Raw genomic sequence first — 17,968 nt, 5'->3', positions numbered from 1 at the left:
ACCTCAGCGCCGACCCTTCCTCCACCCCGCCGCCATCTTGGGGCCGGGCGGAAGAACTACCGCTCCCAGCCCGCTCGGCGCCGCGGCGCCATCTTGCCGCCGGCAGCTCGGGCTGGGGGCGGCGGCGGCCGAGACATGGCGCTGTTCCCGGCCTTCGCCGGGGCCGCGCAGCCCGGGGAGCCCCCCGCCGGCAGCTCCGAGGGCTCCACGAGAGGTAAAGTCCTGGCAGAACCGTCCTTCCCTTAACAGCTGTCCGGCGGCCCTCGGCACACGCGGCTGGCCCCGCTCCGGCAGTGCCTCGTCCCGTTGTGGAGCGGCGGCGGGGGCGGTGCCGCCGCCGGGTCGGGCCCATCGGCCCATAACCATCGTACCCGGAGGCTGCGGAGCGCGGCACGGGGGCTTTTGGTTGTTGGTTTTATTTTATTTTTTTTTTTTTTTCCTTCTTTCCCCACTGGCTTTGGCTATCTTGAAAAGTGTTTTAATTCCTTGCTTATTAAGCCAAATCATAGTTGTAAAGGACTTTTTTGGAAGATTACAAGTGAGATCATGATTCATTGTCTACATTGACTGTTGTAGTTGATGTCTAGAGAGTAATACTTTTAATAAAATAAATAATAGTATTAAAATAAATAACACTTTCTGGTGTAATGCCAAGCGGTGAGTTTATTAATTCTACTGAACTAACCTTTCCTTTTGCTTGCCAGGTTCTACCACCCTTAAATCTTCCCGTTTTCTAGACACCACAGCGAAGGGAAATCAAACAATTATTTACCTAGGTTAAATTTCTTGTATGTTTGGTCCAGTTGATATGGTGCATTAGCTTCTAGTTCTAACCATTTCTGCACTACCCCTGATGGCATAAAAATGGTTGATACTCACTCTGCCAGTACAGAGATGTTCTAGCTGCATTTAGGACCCTTTCTGGTAATGACACTTGGTGTAGGGAGTAGTGGACATAATAAGATCCCAAACTACAGCTTCTAGGAATAGAGGAGCTGTTCTGTCAGGCAGATACACAATAAAATTCTCTGGTAATAAGACTTTGGTTATATTTTAAAACTTTGGGAATTTAGCCTTTAAGTTTGTTATGGTAGCCTATGTAGCTTCAGGTAACCTTTCTGGAAGATCAGTTTATACAGAAAAAGATGTAAGACTGACTTATGGATCCAGATTTCAGTTGCTAGCACTGCTTATGGCTTAAATTTTAGTATACTGGAAGCTTTTTGTATGATAATTATTGACAAAACCGGAACGTAACTTGTTTGGTTTATGTTTTAATAAATATTGTACTTTGTTGTTGGCAACGACATTTTAGTGTAAGTTGTAAAAATTAAATATTAACTCACAACCACATTTATGGTGGTGTATATCAAATTTCACATATTCAGCTTGTGAGAACTTGAGAACTTGACAGGCGTCTGTCTCTCTGATAAATGGTTCTCTGCTCAGAGCTGATGTGAAGCCAAAGTGCATCATAATACAGAGATCCCAGAGTATTTTGATTTTAATGTTATGTAAAACTAAGGTGCCTTTAGCAGACATTTAGGACTGCTTGGTAGCTTTATTGTAAAGGTTGAATAATGTATATATGTTGGTCATGTTTCATGCAGCCAACCACTCTGCCTCATACTTTTAAAAACCTTCCCAAACTGTTTCTAAAGTGAAAGTGACATCTGAAACAGAAACAGAAGTGGTGCTTATGCTTCCTAAGCTGCCCTATTGCTGAGTTGCAGCAGCCTCTAGAGTGCTGCAATTTTCTATATGCTTTGTTACAATTATGTTGTCAAGCTTAATTACCGTTTGGTGGTAGATAAATTGCAAATTTATCTGTAGCCATGAAGAGAGCAGTGGTAATAAGTAACCCTGCTGACATTAGTAAGCATAATGTGCAGCATTTTATATTTGCAGTCTGAACTATGCTGTAGGTCAGATGATGCAGTGAATTTTGTTGAAAGTGGATGTTCAGGGTCCTGAGAGGCAACAAAAAGCTTTGTGTAACTCTTAAAAATTGTCTCTCTAGACATGCACTGTAAATTTTTATTTTTTATTTTTGCTTGAGAAGGTATAAAGAGAATGTCATTGGATTGCTGCTGCTATTGTGCTCATAAACATGTAACAAATACGTGCATATTATTGAAAAACAGGTCTTTTATATTTGCTCTGCGAAAATTATAAACTTCTTAGACATTCCACAAGAAAAAAACCTGACAAGTGAAGAGGTAGTTTGGAATGCATTGTGATGTTTGAGATGCTTGTATCCAGCTAACTGATTCACTTGAGATTATTTACAGGCGATTTGAACTTGCATGTTGCATAATGGCAAAAATTGCTCATTTCTTTCTGAGTATTAGGTCTGTTTGATTAAATTCTTCAGAAAATACTGTACTTGGAGAATGCTGAACTTCCCTGCTATAGCCACAGAGGTCGTGGAGTGATTCTTCAATGCATTAAAAACGCAATTTGATCTTATCTGCTTAGGTAGAACCAAGCTACAGGAACAGGCTGGGAAATGGTGCATAGTGGTGTTCTGCAGCATATTGGTTGGGCTGGTCATGGGAAGTGTGTTTTGGTTTTGACAGTGCCATGGATTGTGGATTCTCCCATGCACAAAGATGAAGGTTCAGGAGCCAGGGAGGTGATCACTCCTCACGGGGCCTTTTATAATGGGTTGGACTCCTGGGAAACACAAACTCTGACTTTGCTTTATTTTTTGTATTTTTTGATGTGTTTAACTTAGGCTAACAACTTGTTTTGCAGCCTACTCTGCTTTAAATCCTTTTGTGGGTGACAACTCAGGGACATGAGACAGAAAAAAGCTTTTCATACCAAAATTGTTTCTGAAAGAAATACTTTAGAAGGAGGAGAGGTGTATGGCTTGACAGACAATGAGTTCATGCTGTTTAAGGAGTACAGGTCAGTGCAGTCAAGAGCACAAAGACAAGAATGTGACAGGAAGAACACTCAGACAAAAGTGATTGTAAAGAGCAGGGAGGAGAGGCAAGGAGACCAAATTTGGTCCTTATGTTGTCTCTGTCAGTGTGGTACTGGAGGGGCTGCTGCTGTTAAGTTCTGTATTTGCGCAAAATTACTTTTGTTGTTTAATAGCTAAGAGATTTCACATGCTTAAAAGAATTCTAGAAATGAAAACTCTGTGAAAGTCATTATAAAACTTTTAATATCAGTAAAATTAAGACAAAAAATTTCCTTCCACATCGTGTCAGTGTCTGATCTTATCTGGTGACTGAAATGCAGAGATATAGATGCAGAATACTTAATGCTGACTAGTGCATCCAAATTAGAATCAAATGGCTTCCTTTCACAGTGTTGAAAAGTCTAATATTTCAGTGGTTAGAGAACTGAGAATCCAGTGACATGTTTTGGCTGCTTGAGTATTCTTTTCAGTAGTGGATGTTCCTATCAATAAAATTGTCAGTAAAATTTGCAGTCAGTAAAGCACACTTTTGTTAGTTTGTATAAGCTTCAAAACATTCATTAACTATACCTTTTGTTTAATTATGCCTTTCTGTATTTTTTTAATTTCACTTTTTGAATATGTACCTAATTTTATTCTATATTGTATGTAGAAATTTATGTGTAATTGATATATAGTAGTAAATATGATACAGTAGATTATCTTATATAACAAATTTATATAGTCTACATATAAAACCAGAACTTTTAAATCATAAAAATGATTGTTGGAAAGATTATTTTTTTATGTTTAGAGCTGTGTATTAAACATGGAATCTGCTTTCAGTATGAGCTAAATGTAAAATTTCATGGAGTGCTTTCCAATATGCTCAATTATTTCACATGACTAAGTGACATTTACTGTGAATTTAACTGTCTGCTGACTAGATTAACCCCCAGCTTAAAAGAAAACAGCAAGCTAATTTGTATTGGTCTCACTTTTTGAAACCTACAGAGTTAGACTGGCTTAGTAACCCAAGCTTCTCTGCAGAGGACGCATTATTACTGCACCAGCGCACTACAGAAGTTGCCAATCTCATTCCTGAAAAATCACCATTAATAAGGTAGAGTGTACTTCAATGTCTTTGGAAATAGCCTCTTTCTTTTGTACTTCTTACCTTTTGTTATATGAGACCAAATTCAGAAGCTAAAAGCTGTTTTTCATTCTACTGTTCAGTATTTAAAAATGCCTGAACTGAGTCATGTGTAAAAGAATGAATAATGCTTCCATGTCCTTTAACTTAAAATAATGAGAAATTGTATGTATGCAATTACATTCCCATTTTCTTTTTCTCAGAGCAGCATTTAAATTATATTTTGGAATGGAGAGGGAACTCAGCAATCATGATTCTTCATTAGCTTTTGAATGTCTAAAGTGACCCTTGAAATAATGTAAAGATTAAGCATCATCTTTATGATTTCTCTGTGGGAACCAGAGAAATCAACCACAGCTGACTTTTTTGCTTTTTGAAGAACAGTTGCTGATGTGAACTAATGAAATATTACCTGTATCTAGTTGAGTGTGGCTGTAGAACATGCTGGTCAACTCAAGTGGGTAATTTTATCCTTTTGCAGAAAGGAACTTTAAGAGCCAGGTTTGCTGAAGAATTGGTTTTAATTCTTTCCCTGGACTAGTTGCTATACTTGGCTTATCTACACTGTAATTAGCACTCAATAGTGAATGCAGTCAGGTTGTAGTTGTCAAGTTCAAAACCTTAGTCACTTTTAATTTGACACAAGCTCCCTTGTCTATGATAATTGTTGGTATACATGATAGAGAATATCTTTATAATACCAAGCACACCGATGTACATCTTTTTCTGTACTTAGTCTTACGTTTACATGCATTGTGTGTTTGAAATGCAATCAGTGTTTTGTTTATCAATCACATATTCTGCTATGTTTCTTCAAATGATTTTTTGGATTTTAATGTCATAAAGCTAAGGACTTTGCAAGTTACTGTCAGATAGAATGATGTAATAAACCCACCCTACTAATTTTATCTTTGAAAAGGACTTTGTCAAAAAATAGTGTGCAGAAAAATGTTTGGGTGTTTGTTGCTTGGGGGTTTTTTTGCCTATTACTTGGATGTTTGTTTTTTAATAAAAACTAATTGTTTTTATCTCAGTTCAGTAAAAACTATCTGCTCCAACCTAGCTGGTGGTTTTGAAAGGGTTTGTTTTAAAGATCTGCTAATGGTTCTTCTTTGGTTTCTTCTTCCTTAATGTCCTTTAAAAAACTGTGTCAGGTCTGTTGCTTGAGATGCCTTTTTTCTGAAATACAATAGTTTCTACTATTGACATATTAGGAATACTGAGAGTTGTCACTCCTTTCTTTTATTGAAAGATTGCAGAAAAAAAAAGTTTAAAAAGAGTTCATGCTTTAACTAAGGGTTAGAGAAGACCTCCATTATTCATTTGACTACTAGGTGTGGGAGTTTTTGTGGTATGTACAGCAATATACATTTGTTTTACCAAACCTCTGTGTCCTTTGTGTGATCTCTCAATTGCTTGGTTGTCTGTTGTACACAGTGTTATTTATTGTATTATTCTGTATTATATGATAACATTATTCAGTAGTCGTCAAAAAATGTTTATTGATTGGTAGATTTGATTTTTTTAATCTGGAAGTGATTTTAAAAGTGTGGTTTTGATACTTCTTATATAAGTCATAAAAAACAGGGAAAAAAAAATCAGACTTTTTTCTTTTGCAGGCCACAGTGAAAGATTTCTCAGTCTTTTGGCTTAAGGTTTTTAGCAAAGTTAGGAAATTTTTATTGTCTTGGTCATCTTCATTAATTTGGTAATGTTAACAGATGGATATTTGTACAGATCACACATCAAAATGCCTTGACAATTAGAACATTAAGACTGGTTGTCAGTAATTCCAGTAGCTGAAAAATGTAATTGTGATTTAATGCAGATGTATATCACTTTTGCAGTATATGTTGCTGCTACCTTCTCAAAAATATACAGGGAGAATAAAGATGAGGAGTAAAATGTTCTGAACTTTCTTACAGTGGTATTCCTTAACAGTTTTACTGCTTAGCTATATAGGTAAATATAAATGTATATACTTTTTTCCAAGCAGGACTTCTTCAAGATCTGAGTTGTCAGAGGAGAGTGATACAGATGAGAGTCTGAAAAAGACAAGTAAGAAAAGGAAAAAGAAAAAGAAAAAGCATCATCACAATAAGAAGACAAAAAAGAAAACCAAAGGAGATTCCAGTAGCAGCGAATCAGATGTGGACACTAAGCACACCAAGGACAAAGGAAGTGGCAAAAGTAGTGAAAAGGAAGCAGCAGCAAAGTATGTATATATTAACACTGTGCAAGATGTAAATTCATTGTGTTCTTGTGCTTGTCTCTTCAATTGAAATTTTTACCACTGGCAAGTCATGTAGAGGCTTCAGTTTTTGTCAGCATCTTGTTCCCTTTCACAGATCTTTTGTGAGGTTTTGGAGACCAATTGCATTAAACATTCTCAATTGGTGCAAAAATCTTAATATGTGATTGGGTTTGCCTTGTAATGTAACTTCCTCCTCACGGAGTTAAAATTTTAAGACAAAATTTGTTGTATGATTTAATATTTCTTTTATATCCATATATTTTGCTTCATACTTTCTGCTTGTAATATTTCTGTGTGAAAATTTGAACAATCGAAATTGTTTTGTGAAATATTCATTAATTCCAGGAGCTCTAAAGTACTGTGTAATTAGTGGAGATGTTATTTTTTATGGAACAAAAAAATAGGCATGTAGTGACTATCATGATCTTTGAGCAGCAAAAGAGGTTCTGTGAATGCAGCGAGTATCCAGGTTTGGCATACCTAGCTGGGCTTTCGTCAGGCTGTTGGGTTTTTAACATTTCAAGGTGGCCCTGTCAAGCTGGCTGTGAGTCACTTTCTCCTGGTTCTCACCATATTTGCTAATTTGAGCAGCCGTTTTGCTTCTCTCTGATTCTCTGCTTCCTGTGTTTTCTTTGGGATGAGCAGCTCTGGCTCTGATTCACCACACTGCAACTACTCCTGAGGATTTGGTGACACTGAGGAATTGTTACAATTTATGTTGACTGGGTAGTCATTGAATTTCCCCCAATTTACTACTTTTCTAAAGGGGCATTAATCAGGAGCTGAACTCTCAGATTTGTGGGATGTGTCTATGCTAAGGTAACATTTTTTCCCTGTGGAAGAGTGGCAGAGGTACTGAAGATGTTGTCTGATCCCTCTAGCCACACATGGTTCCTCCTTTATGATAATTTTTATTGGCTTGTGGTGGCTAAGGCTTCCTTGACTGTGAGGAAGGACAATAAAAATTGCTTGAGTGTGAAACCCATTCTGCTGTGTCCCATCACTCGTGTGGTGGAAGGGTGCCTGGGTGTGGTTCATAAGCTGTTTGCTAGGTTGGGCCAGCCAGCTTTCCCCAAATAAGAATGTTGAAGTTCTTTCATGGTGTCTTTTTTTACTGTTTTCCATAAATTGTTGATGCTGAGAGAATATTGAATTTTCAAAAGACTGGTTTTTGAAACCTGAACTACAAAATTGCTCTGAATGTGAAAAGTGGTGTGAAATTTCAGAAAACTTTTCAAGACTCTAAAACTCGCATATTTGTACCATAATTTTAGATTGCAAATTCATAGTTATCTACAGTTCAGAGGCAGGTGGCAATTTACACTAAAGTTCATTTGTATAACTGTAATCCATAAACCACTTTGATATGCACTGTTATATCAAATGCATGGGTATAATTACATCTAGTCAATCCCCTTACAGATTATTGTCTTTTTCTTGATTCTAACATTTTACCAAGACAAAAGTAAATTTTGGAAGTACTAATGTGTGGCTTTTGGATTACAGTGTGCCAAGCAATTGATTGGATTGATTGGTTTAATCAGTTATTACCTTTCATAATCATAAATTCAGTTTTTGGAAGAGCAAGGACTTCTGGTGTTTTGATTTGATGGTTCTATTGGTGTATTTCTAATTGTTTTTTTCAAAGTGTGGGACTGACTTTTATGAGTGGATCACAAACAATGACTTTGAGTAAGTTAATTTATTACAAACTACAGAAATGCAATGTTTATTGGGTTATGTAAAAGCTGAATATGTGCACAAATGCTTAGAATATCCTCCTTTTCCTTGTCTGCAGTCTAGCTAAGAAGGCATCAAATGTTACCAGCAGTCGCTCTATCTGGCTGGATGATATCCAGGCCCCCACAGCAGACACCTTCCGGATAGACAAGAAACCAGACCCTGCAAACTGGGCCTACAAATCCTTGTATCGCGGGGACATAGCAAGGTACAGAACGTTGTTCCCAGTTGGTATCCAAACTGTCACAGAGTCACTGGAGTCTGTCTGCAACGTTTTTACATAGAAGATGAGAAAAGATAACTGAGTAGCTTATTTCAAAATTTGACTTGGTGTTGGGCCAGTGTCAGTGGCAAGTGATATCCCTAGGGGGTCTGTACTGGGACAAGCGCTATCTAATGTGATCTTCATCAGTGACATGGACAGCAGGATCAAGTGCACTCTCAGTAAGTTTGAAAGCACTAAGCTGAGCAGCGCAGTTAACGCTCCTGAAGGACGGGATGGCATCTGGAGGGACCTGGGCAAGCTCAGCAAGGTGGTCCTCATGAGATTTAACAGTAGCAAGCTGCTGCACCTGGGTCAGGGCAACCCCAGGTATCAACACAGGCTGGGGGATGAACAGATCAGAGCAGCCCTGCCAGGGAGGATTTGGGGCTGCTGGTTGATGAGAGCAAGTGGATGATGAGCTGGAAATACGTGCTGGCAGCCCAGAAAGCCAGTTCTATCCTGGCCTGCATCCAAAGCAGCCTGGCCAGCAGGACAAGGAAGGGGATTCTGCCCTAAATCCACGCTGTGCTGGTGATAGCCCACCTGGAGTGCTGCATCCTGCTCTGTAGTCCCCAGCTCAGGAAGGACATCAGTCTTTTGAAATGAGTCCAGAGAAGGGTCACCAGGTTGATTTCAGAGAGCTGGAGCACCTCTCCTATGAATAAGGGCTGAGAGAATTGGAGTTGTTCAGCCTGGAAAAGAGAAGGCTCCATCCAGTACCTAAAGGGAGCCTACAATAAAGATGGAAAAGGACTTTTATAAGGGCATGTAGTGACAGGACATGTGGAAATGGTTTTAAACTGAAAATAATAGGTTTTGATTGACTATTAGGAATAAATTATTTACTGTGAGGGTGGTGAGGCATTGGAATAGGCTGCCCAGAGACGTGGATGCCCCATCCCTGGAAGTGTTCCTATAGCCAGGTTGGAAGGAGCTTTGAGCAGCCTAATCTAATAAAAGGTGTCTCTGCCCATGGGGTTCGAATGAGATCATCTGTAAGGCCCCTTCCAACCCAAACCATTCTATAATTCTTGCATAAGTGTTTTAAAAGGCAAAAGATGGTATGAAATAATGGGTATCATGTGCATGATTTTCATTGTTTTTAAAAACATTTTCTGTGTAGCAAGCTACAGGGCCATCTGTAGGTGGCAGCATGGGGCAGATTCAAAGGTATGTTTTTGAGGTCAGAAATCCCGGGTTGTGCTATAAATTGTCTTTGGGCAAGTGCTCTTTTCGGTGTCTGAAAGGAAAGTGAAGGTATTGATTATTTCATACTAGATTGGTCAAGAAATTTACTTACTTGAGTAGTTTGATACCCTTGTAAGAAAAAAAAAAAGCTCTAGGTATTTTCTTAGCAAACAGATTTCACCCAAATGTTGTAGTAAAATGTGTCTGTACTATGCAATACTACATTTCAAGTTAGTACAGATGAAATTGCATATTTGATATCCTTAGTGAGTTACTGGTACTGTGATGACCCTTCAGAACATTTCCTTACATACAGAACATACAGAAGCCCATCCAAAGGAGCCTAAAATTGGCTTGTGCATTAGGTGTATGCGCTTCTTGATTTTCTCGAGAAAATTGTTTACTGTATATACAGTAATACTGTATATAATTATTTGTGGAGGAGGAAGAATTTGTGGGTTTTATTTTTGTAGCATTTTATGCCTTTGCAATAAAATCGCCTGGTTACAATTTGTTTCAGTTTTCTATCACCTTTGGATTGTCAGCTATTTTCTGAGATGAAAAGTATTAGTTCAGCATTGCATGTCACTATATCTGCCACTGAAATTTAATTCTTGGTAATATATGAAGATGATATTTTCCTGTCTTAATCCATGGGATTATTGTGGCCTTTATGAACATGGCCTCTCTTTTTCTCATCACACTCCTCTCCACTTTTTTGGTATATGAAATGGACAGAGGGTTAGGGATGCAGAAGGAAATTACTGAACAACCGGTGTCTCATTTTCAGTTTAAAATAATCTAATCTAAGTAACCCTAAATAATATCTGTTGTTCTTTCTCCAGGTTTGTCTACATGTCTTAAAATGATGGAAAGGAAAAAGGGCTTTCTTCTGCTTGAGTATGACATATATTATTGAACTCAGAAGAAGCTTAGTATGATAGTAGAAGTGTGATGGTGCTGAAAGAATTTATAAGTTGAAGTCTTTAAATAAGCAGAAATTTACCAGGTTCTTAAACTTTTGAAAGTCTATGCATACATCATTTGGGTTAATTTGAAAGTATTTCTTTCAAAAAGGAGGTATCTTTTCTAATGTGTATTTTAGACAATGTTTAATTGTATTTTCCCTTCCAAGGTATAAAAGGAAAGGAGAGTCCTGTCTTGGCATAGATGCAAAGAAACACTGTATAACTTGGGACAGTTCTGCATCAAAAAAAAAACAAGCACAGAGTCGACCTGAGCGCTACTTTACAAAGAGCAATGTGAAGATGCTGAACACAGATGGGATTCTTGTTCATAATAAAAATTCTCCATCTGATCCACCTGCTTTTATACCAGTTTCCCAAGTGGAATCTGACAATTCTTCTGACACAGCAGAAATAAATCCTCTTGGGATTTATGATCCATCAACCACAATGTGGCTACAAGGAAAAGGGTCCAAGACTGCAGACAGTGAGTCTGTAAATACACAGCAAACAATTGAAGAGCCTGGGATAAACATGAACTCCGTTCTAATGGCAAAAGTGGAAGAATATAACAAGAAAGTCAGAGAAAACCCAAGAGATGTTAATGCTTGGATGGAATTTATTTCCTTTCAGGTATGTATTCTAATGGACCTTGTTGCTTATTATAAGTAATAAATACATGAGCATTATATTGTAATTTCATTTGTTTAGAACTATATATCTTTTGTTGGTGAAGAATGAGTTGTTAACGCATCTTCACAAATGTCAGCATGCTTGTGATTCTAGTGATTGCTCTTCCTAAGGTTGTAGTGATGTTTCTTTCTGTTTTAGGATGAATTAATGAGAGGACCTAGCCCTTATGGCAGTAGGGGAGAGCAGGAATCAAGGAGAAAATCACTCAAGTTAATCTTGGAAAAGAAACTGGCCATTTTAGAGAGGGCAATTGAAAGCAATCCAAGTAATGTTGATCTGAAACTTGCCAGGCTGAAGCTTTGCACAGAATTCTGGGAACCACCGGCTTTGATCAAAGAATGGCAGAAGCTGATTTTTTTACATCCCAATAATCCAGAGATGTGGAAGAAATACCTTCTGTTCTGTCAAAGTCAGTTCACTACCTTTTCTGTTTCAAAGATCAACAGTCTCTATGGAAAATGTTTGACAACACTGGCAGCTGTTCAGGATGGCAGCATGGTATCCCATCCTCTGCTGCCTGGCACAGAAGAAGCTATGCTGGGTAAGGTTCTTTCTGCATATTATGGTCAGATTGGTCTTCATAGGAGCTAACTGCATTAAGAGCAGATTTTCTATGTATTGCATGAAGCTTTTCTTCTCTTCAAAATGCCTGGCGTTTCTTTTCTTTTTTCTTTTCTTCTTCAAAATGCCTGGCATCCTGGTTTCTTAGCTGGGAATTAAAGCAGATACTCAAACCAAATATGGATATAGCAGATCCTTCACTTCCCCAGGAGAGTTTATGGTACAACATCCATTAAAGTCTAATGTGCTGAGTGGTTTATGGTACAGTGTCAAACTGGAGAATCACAGCCAACAGCCAGGAGATGTGCTTTTATAAAAGGGAGACTTGTGAAACAAGTAATTATCTCTTGTTCAGAAGTTTTACAACCGATTACTTTAATCCAGAGAAGAGAAGGAACATTACAAGTCTGACGTGAAATTTTGCTGAGAATCGCAGTCTGTAGATGGAGAATTCCAGTCTGTAGTACCATGTGATCATGCCTTTTGTATTTCTTCTATGCATACATCTACCACTTCATAATTTATTGTATAATTATCCCTGGAAGGAAAATAAGTCACATAGTTAGGATGCTGGAGTGGATTCAGGGAAGAAATGAGTTCATGCTCAGTTCTGGCATGGTCTTTAAATTTATTTGGAGCTAAATGACTTAACTTATCCATTTCAATTTTACTTCTCTACCTTGGAGTGTCATTGTGATTATCAATCTGTGAATACATTGAGGAGGGGAAAATAGTAGTGTCACCATGAATATTTTTTACTTGTTTTTTTTTCTTTTTTTCTTTTTTTTTTTTTTTAATTTTGAAACTAGTTTTCAATCTAAAAGAGACTATTAGGGAGGAGTCCATTTTTTTCATGTGTGTCATAGTCCAAGAAACCTCTTGTTTTTATCTAGTCCTGTAATTCCTGTTGGAGAAATGATATTATGCAATATCCAGTCTGGACTTAAGAGACTGAGATGCTGGGTTACCAAATTAGTTTCAGGTGTTCAGATCTCATACGATCTTTGGCTGATTCATCTTGGATCAAGCACTGGAAAAACTGCTGCAAAGGGAAAATGCTCTACTGGCCAGTGGATATTGTACAGCCTGATAGCTTCTAATTGCTTCTACTGTCTCTGATTTCCAATATTTCAGTCACTTTGTACACTAACCACAATGAATGATTCTCAAGACAAAGGTTTTACTCAGAATCTGTTTTTGGAAATGAGAAGGTTTTTCTTTCATTTTATTTTCCTGCACATATTGGAACATATGTGACTCATGAAATACAAACTCATGAAGCAGTTTGTCAACTGCTATGAGAATTTTTTTAGTAGAGTTCCTTTAGCAAGTTAATTAATATTAGATTGATGTTTTTCTAAATACTTCATTGCTAGCAATATCCATAGATAGCTTAAAATGAAAATGAACTCAAATTTGTGAGTGGAAACAAGTAACTTCTTGTTGTTCTGTATTAAGCCTATAGTTATTTATTTATGAATACTCTCAAGTACTTTATTTTTCCTCTTCAGCGGGTAGTATTAGAGAAATTTCCACTGGGAGACTTCTTGATTTGAGATTCCTTTATTAATGACTCAACTGTGTAATTCTTGGGCTGAGTTTTAATTAACAGTGTACTTATTAGGAAGGTTACCAAGTTGTTCATTAAGGTAAATAAACAGGATATTTCACAATCTAATTATGAGTTGAGTAGCACTGAGGATGTACCTTAGGCTTGTATCTTCAACCTTTTACCTTTGCTAAGGACAAAGTGTAAGAGCTCTAATTTTAAATAGTGGGGGACTGTGCCATCTAGTGTTCAGTTCAGTATGCAGTACTATCTGCTTGGAAATAGGTGGGTGTTTTTTTAAAGTATTGAAAAATTTTAGAAGTTAAAGCTTAATTTAAAATGGTAGATCAGCCTATACGTAAATTTTGAGGTAAGAATTTATAATAATTAAAATTTACTAGGAATTTTTAATATAAAGCAGATGAATATAAAGTTTTCTTATTTTTTGCTGTGTAAAGGGAGTCCTGTTTTTCAAATTATACCTACTGGTTAGGGAGAAACATCCTTATCTTGTAGGTCATTTCATTTGCAGAAGTGTCTTAGCATTATGGACTGAATTAGATATATATTTGTGCTGTTTTCAGTTTTTTCCACAAAGAAAATGCTGATATTTTCATTTCTTCAAATACCTTTCTGGTTCCTAAAATGCAGGAAATTTTACACTGTAATTTATTTTTGGCACCAGTTTGGCAGCAAATCCTGATGAGGCGTTTTCTACATTCGGAGTATTTTAATCAAAGTTCATCTCTGGAGCTGAGAGAGTAGGAAAGGACAATTTTTTCACTGTCAGTTTGATGCAGAGCCTAAATTAGTTAAAATACTTGGGAAGACTATTATAAACTTAATAATTGTTTTCGTTGTTTAAATATCTTTAGAAATCTCAGTCTTTTTTAGCAGCAATAATCATTGACTTTGCAGAAAAAATTGGATTAAATGCCTAGTTTGTATAGTCTAGCTGAAGTCACGTTTTTATGTGTATACATCTGATATATGTCTAAATTCAGATAAAAGGAGTAAATAATTTCCCATATATTAAATATAAGATGATGATTAAAAGCAGTTGCTGCTAACCTATGTTGTTACATGTGTGCATCTAGACACCTAAATATTTGGATTGTTTAAAACCCTCCAAAGTCAATGTATTTAATGAAGGAACAGTAGTATTTAAAGAACACTTTTGCCGTTTTCAGTGACAAGCTGTCAGTGATTTGTTTGTCTTGATGGGCTTGGGTTTTTTTGCAAGTCGATTATGATTTGAAGCAATTTGAGCGGCTTCTATTGTGTAAAGACTTGAGCGTCATTTGGAGTGATTTAGTATCACTGAAATGTCCTTGAGCTGCCTCATGCAGGTATTTGTAATACCTGTTACTTCTCCAGCTCTTTCGTGGAAGACTCTCCTTGCAAAATATGAAGAGAAACACTGGGACTTTGCTTCCCTTTTGAAGCTGAGACTGAGGCTCAATGCACAGTAGGGATATGGCAGTGGTTAGACAAATAATTTGTTGAAGAGTGAGGGATAGGGCTTTTCCCTACTTTTAAGCAGTAGTATTTTGACCAGAAGACTGGACTTCTCCTAACTTAAGTCTTACATAAAGAAAAAGGGAATGACAATTAGAATGTAAATGATACATTGCCAGGATATTATCAATGTAAATATCTCACGCAAAACTGAGGCAAAAAGTATTTTTCTTGTTATCACCTCCTGTGTGCATTGTGATAACGCCCAGCAACTTCAGAGAGGGCTATGACATGCTGACAGATGTTGGGTACAGTGAAGTTCTGACCACTGTGTCTAAGTTTTTATCAGTAAGGACAGTGCATGGATGGCAGGAATAAAAATCATCTCTTTGGCACATTTAAAGTGAACAGTCTTAAAGTTCATTAAACTGACAATTTTGACATGCATTTGTGCTGGTTACTCTTCATATTTTGGATTTTGATACTGTTCCAAAACAATTATGTTCTACAGCACGTCACGTATGTATTTTTATGTTTGTGGACTGTAATAAAATACTTTGCAACAAAATTTGAAATACTAAAATTTTATCTTCTTTTCTTTACAGCTATATTTATTCAGCAATGCCACTTTCTGAGACAGGCTGGCCATTCTGAGAAAGCAGTGTCATTGTTTCAGGCTCTGATTGACTTCACCTTCTTTAAACCTGATAGTGTAAAAGATCTGCCAACAAGGGGACAGGTAGCAATTTCCATTTAAATGGGTGTGTGTCTTTATGTATTACAGAAAATGCTGTACCAGAAAAATGTTGATAAATTTTTAAGGACATAGGGAAATATTTTGGTTAACAGCTTACTTAGAGGTTCTTCAAGGTGATGCTTGCATTGAAAAAATGCTTGTGGGTCCTCTGGAACTACAGGGCAAATGGCTACTTTTACTGTATATAATAGAAGTGTGATAACCAGTTGTTTCATATCTTTTTTAATAATTAAAAATGGAAAAAATGGAGCTAGCTGACCAGTGTCTGTGTCTAGTTAGCACTTGCCCTACTTCTTTTTCCCCAAAATGCTATTGTTTTGTTACTGGTGATGAAGAGGCTGATAGGACATAAAATCTTTCTGTTCAGACAGTTTTTGCAAAAGTTTCTTAGGTTCTCTGTTACCTATTTCCATTCATTTGATGGCTACATTAGGAACACCTTCATGCCTTCAAGTGCCTTTTATTTGACCCATGAGATTCTGTTCAACTTATAATGGTAAATGTTGAAGTACTAAATCACTTTTTCTCTTAATTTGTTCAGGAGAATGTTGCACGTGCATCCCACTAATAATAAGGAAGTTAATATTTAGATGCCAATAGCATCCTCCCACTGAGCTGTTAGGAACTGTTTCCTTTTTAATGAGTGGTAGAAATGTCACCATTTAGGCAGCTGGGCTACTGTAGAGGATAAAAATTGAATTTGCTTCACTTACTTCACTGTCTTCCCCAGAAATGCAGACTCTATCTGGTGTCCTGATTAATACTGTTACCCACAAATGGAGCAATCTTACAGGTTAAAAAATAGTGATGTCTTCTTAAAGAGCTAAAATTCAGCGTTCAGGAATAGCTATCATGGAGGATTTGGTGTAGTTGCACAGATACATGTAGTTACAGTTCCAGTCATTTGAAAAACTCCATGATTATCTGTAGTATATAAAAAATCTTAGAGAAGGATGAAGAGGAGCCTTGATTCAAAAGGACCATGTTTAGGTTGGAAAGTGCAGCTCTTGAAAATAGGAAAATGCCAGATTTACAGCTGATCACACATTCTGCTGTCCTACAGAAGTGTTATGACTCAGTCTGGAATTACTTGTTTCCGTACTGTTTTCACAGTTCATTTTCTCACTTGCAGCAAAGAATAAATCCATGAAGAGTAGAATTATATTTTGCAGCTTGCTGTAAGCCTGGAATTTTCTCATGTGTTGATGCTTGGCTTTTCTTGGAGTAAATTTTATTGTTAATACTTGTATTAACAATCATATCTCAATGTCCAAGCCAAAGGTTGATACACAGCAGAAGCATTTCATAGGTGAGAGATTATCATTAGAGCTTAGGATACATAAAGCAGAGGACGAACTGATGAATCTAGAGATAACTGATTGCATACTGGCAGTGACAAAGTCACTAGAACTAAAACCCTGAACTTCTGATTCACTGGAAAGTGCCTTGACTTTTTTGGCCACCCTTAAACCTGAAAGATTAAAGTCCTTACTGATATTTTTCTCTTGTCTTTAATCCGTCATATTTATGTGCAGCTGTAACATTTCGATTTGACCATAGGTGTGTGTGATTGAGTTACCATTCCATTAGCCAAATTCTTCATGGTCCCACAGAAGTTAGGGAGGAGGGGAGTTTTGGGTTCTGAAAGCCACACCTTGGGGCCTTTGGATCTTTATCCTTGGAAGATCTATAAAGGACTGTAGACACAAAAGTATTTTGCTTTCTTTAAAAAAAAAAAGCCTGTTACCTTTTATAACAATCTTTATTTTTATGAGAGGAGCTGATGACAGTCCTTGTGTGCCACAGCCATAACTGAAGTACTCAATTGTTCCTGCTGAATCTTAAGCTGTATCTAATGAAGTCTTCAGATACACAAATTATATCCAGATACATGCTTGTAGGGTCTGTGAAACCTAAGTTGACAGAGATAATGTCTGTACAACAGCAACAATTATTTTTCTGTATGTTTTATTTTGGTCCTGTCAAAAACAATAGGTGGAATTCTTTGAACCCTTTTGGGATAGTGGAGAACCACGAATTGGAGAAAAAGGAGCAAGAGGCTGGAAAGCATGGATGCACCAACAGGAAAAGGGTGGCTGGGTTGTTCTTAAGCCTGGTATGTGTGTCTCAATATGTGTAGTTGTAGGTCTATGTGTTCTAAACATCTTGATTAGAATAATATAATCTGATTCTCGTCATGTTGTTACATACAAATTTTAAAAAAAAATCTGATATCAAAGATAAAAAAATAATATCAAGATAATATATATATCATACTTCACAGGGAATAGCATGTGTTCAAGGTTTTATGTATGATATTGTTTATGAAACATTGTTGTCCTTCCTACAATGAGAATTAGAGGAGAGAATGGCATATCCTCCACTTCATGTTGAAGAAGCTAGAGGTGTCAGTACTTGGTGGAGATTCACACCCATCAAAAGTAAAAGGAAGCTACTTCCCTTAAGACCCTTTC

At 37.1% G+C, this 17,968-nt stretch overlaps 1 protein-coding gene across 2 annotated transcripts in view; it reads left to right on the top strand.

The window, feature by feature from the left end:
* NRDE2 (NRDE-2, necessary for RNA interference, domain containing) overlaps positions 1-17,968 on the top strand; it is a 48,863-nt gene that overhangs the window by 20,431 nt on the left and 10,464 nt on the right. Inside the window, exons 1-8 of one of the 2 annotated variants that reach the window (XM_058831324.1) lie at positions 80-214; positions 3,926-4,034; positions 6,061-6,279; positions 8,117-8,266; positions 10,647-11,109; positions 11,308-11,710; positions 15,343-15,476; positions 17,490-17,610. In XM_058831324.1, coding sequence (XP_058687307.1) covers positions 136-214; positions 3,926-4,034; positions 6,061-6,279; positions 8,117-8,266; positions 10,647-11,109; positions 11,308-11,710; positions 15,343-15,476; positions 17,490-17,610 — 1,678 coding nt within the window. In that variant the 5' untranslated portion in view covers positions 80-135. Of the gene's footprint in view, positions 1-79; positions 215-3,925; positions 4,035-6,057; positions 6,280-8,116; positions 8,267-10,646; positions 11,110-11,307; positions 11,711-15,342; positions 15,477-17,489; positions 17,611-17,968 lie in introns of those variants that run through there. The other variant, XM_058831333.1, reaches the window with a different exon arrangement.

Source organism: Poecile atricapillus, chromosome 1 (assembly GCF_030490865.1).
Source record: "Poecile atricapillus isolate bPoeAtr1 chromosome 1, bPoeAtr1.hap1, whole genome shotgun sequence".
Taxonomy (NCBI): domain Eukaryota; kingdom Metazoa; phylum Chordata; class Aves; order Passeriformes; family Paridae; genus Poecile; species Poecile atricapillus.
Note: the sequence above shows the minus strand (reverse complement) of the source record. Positions and strands in the feature narration are given on the sequence as shown.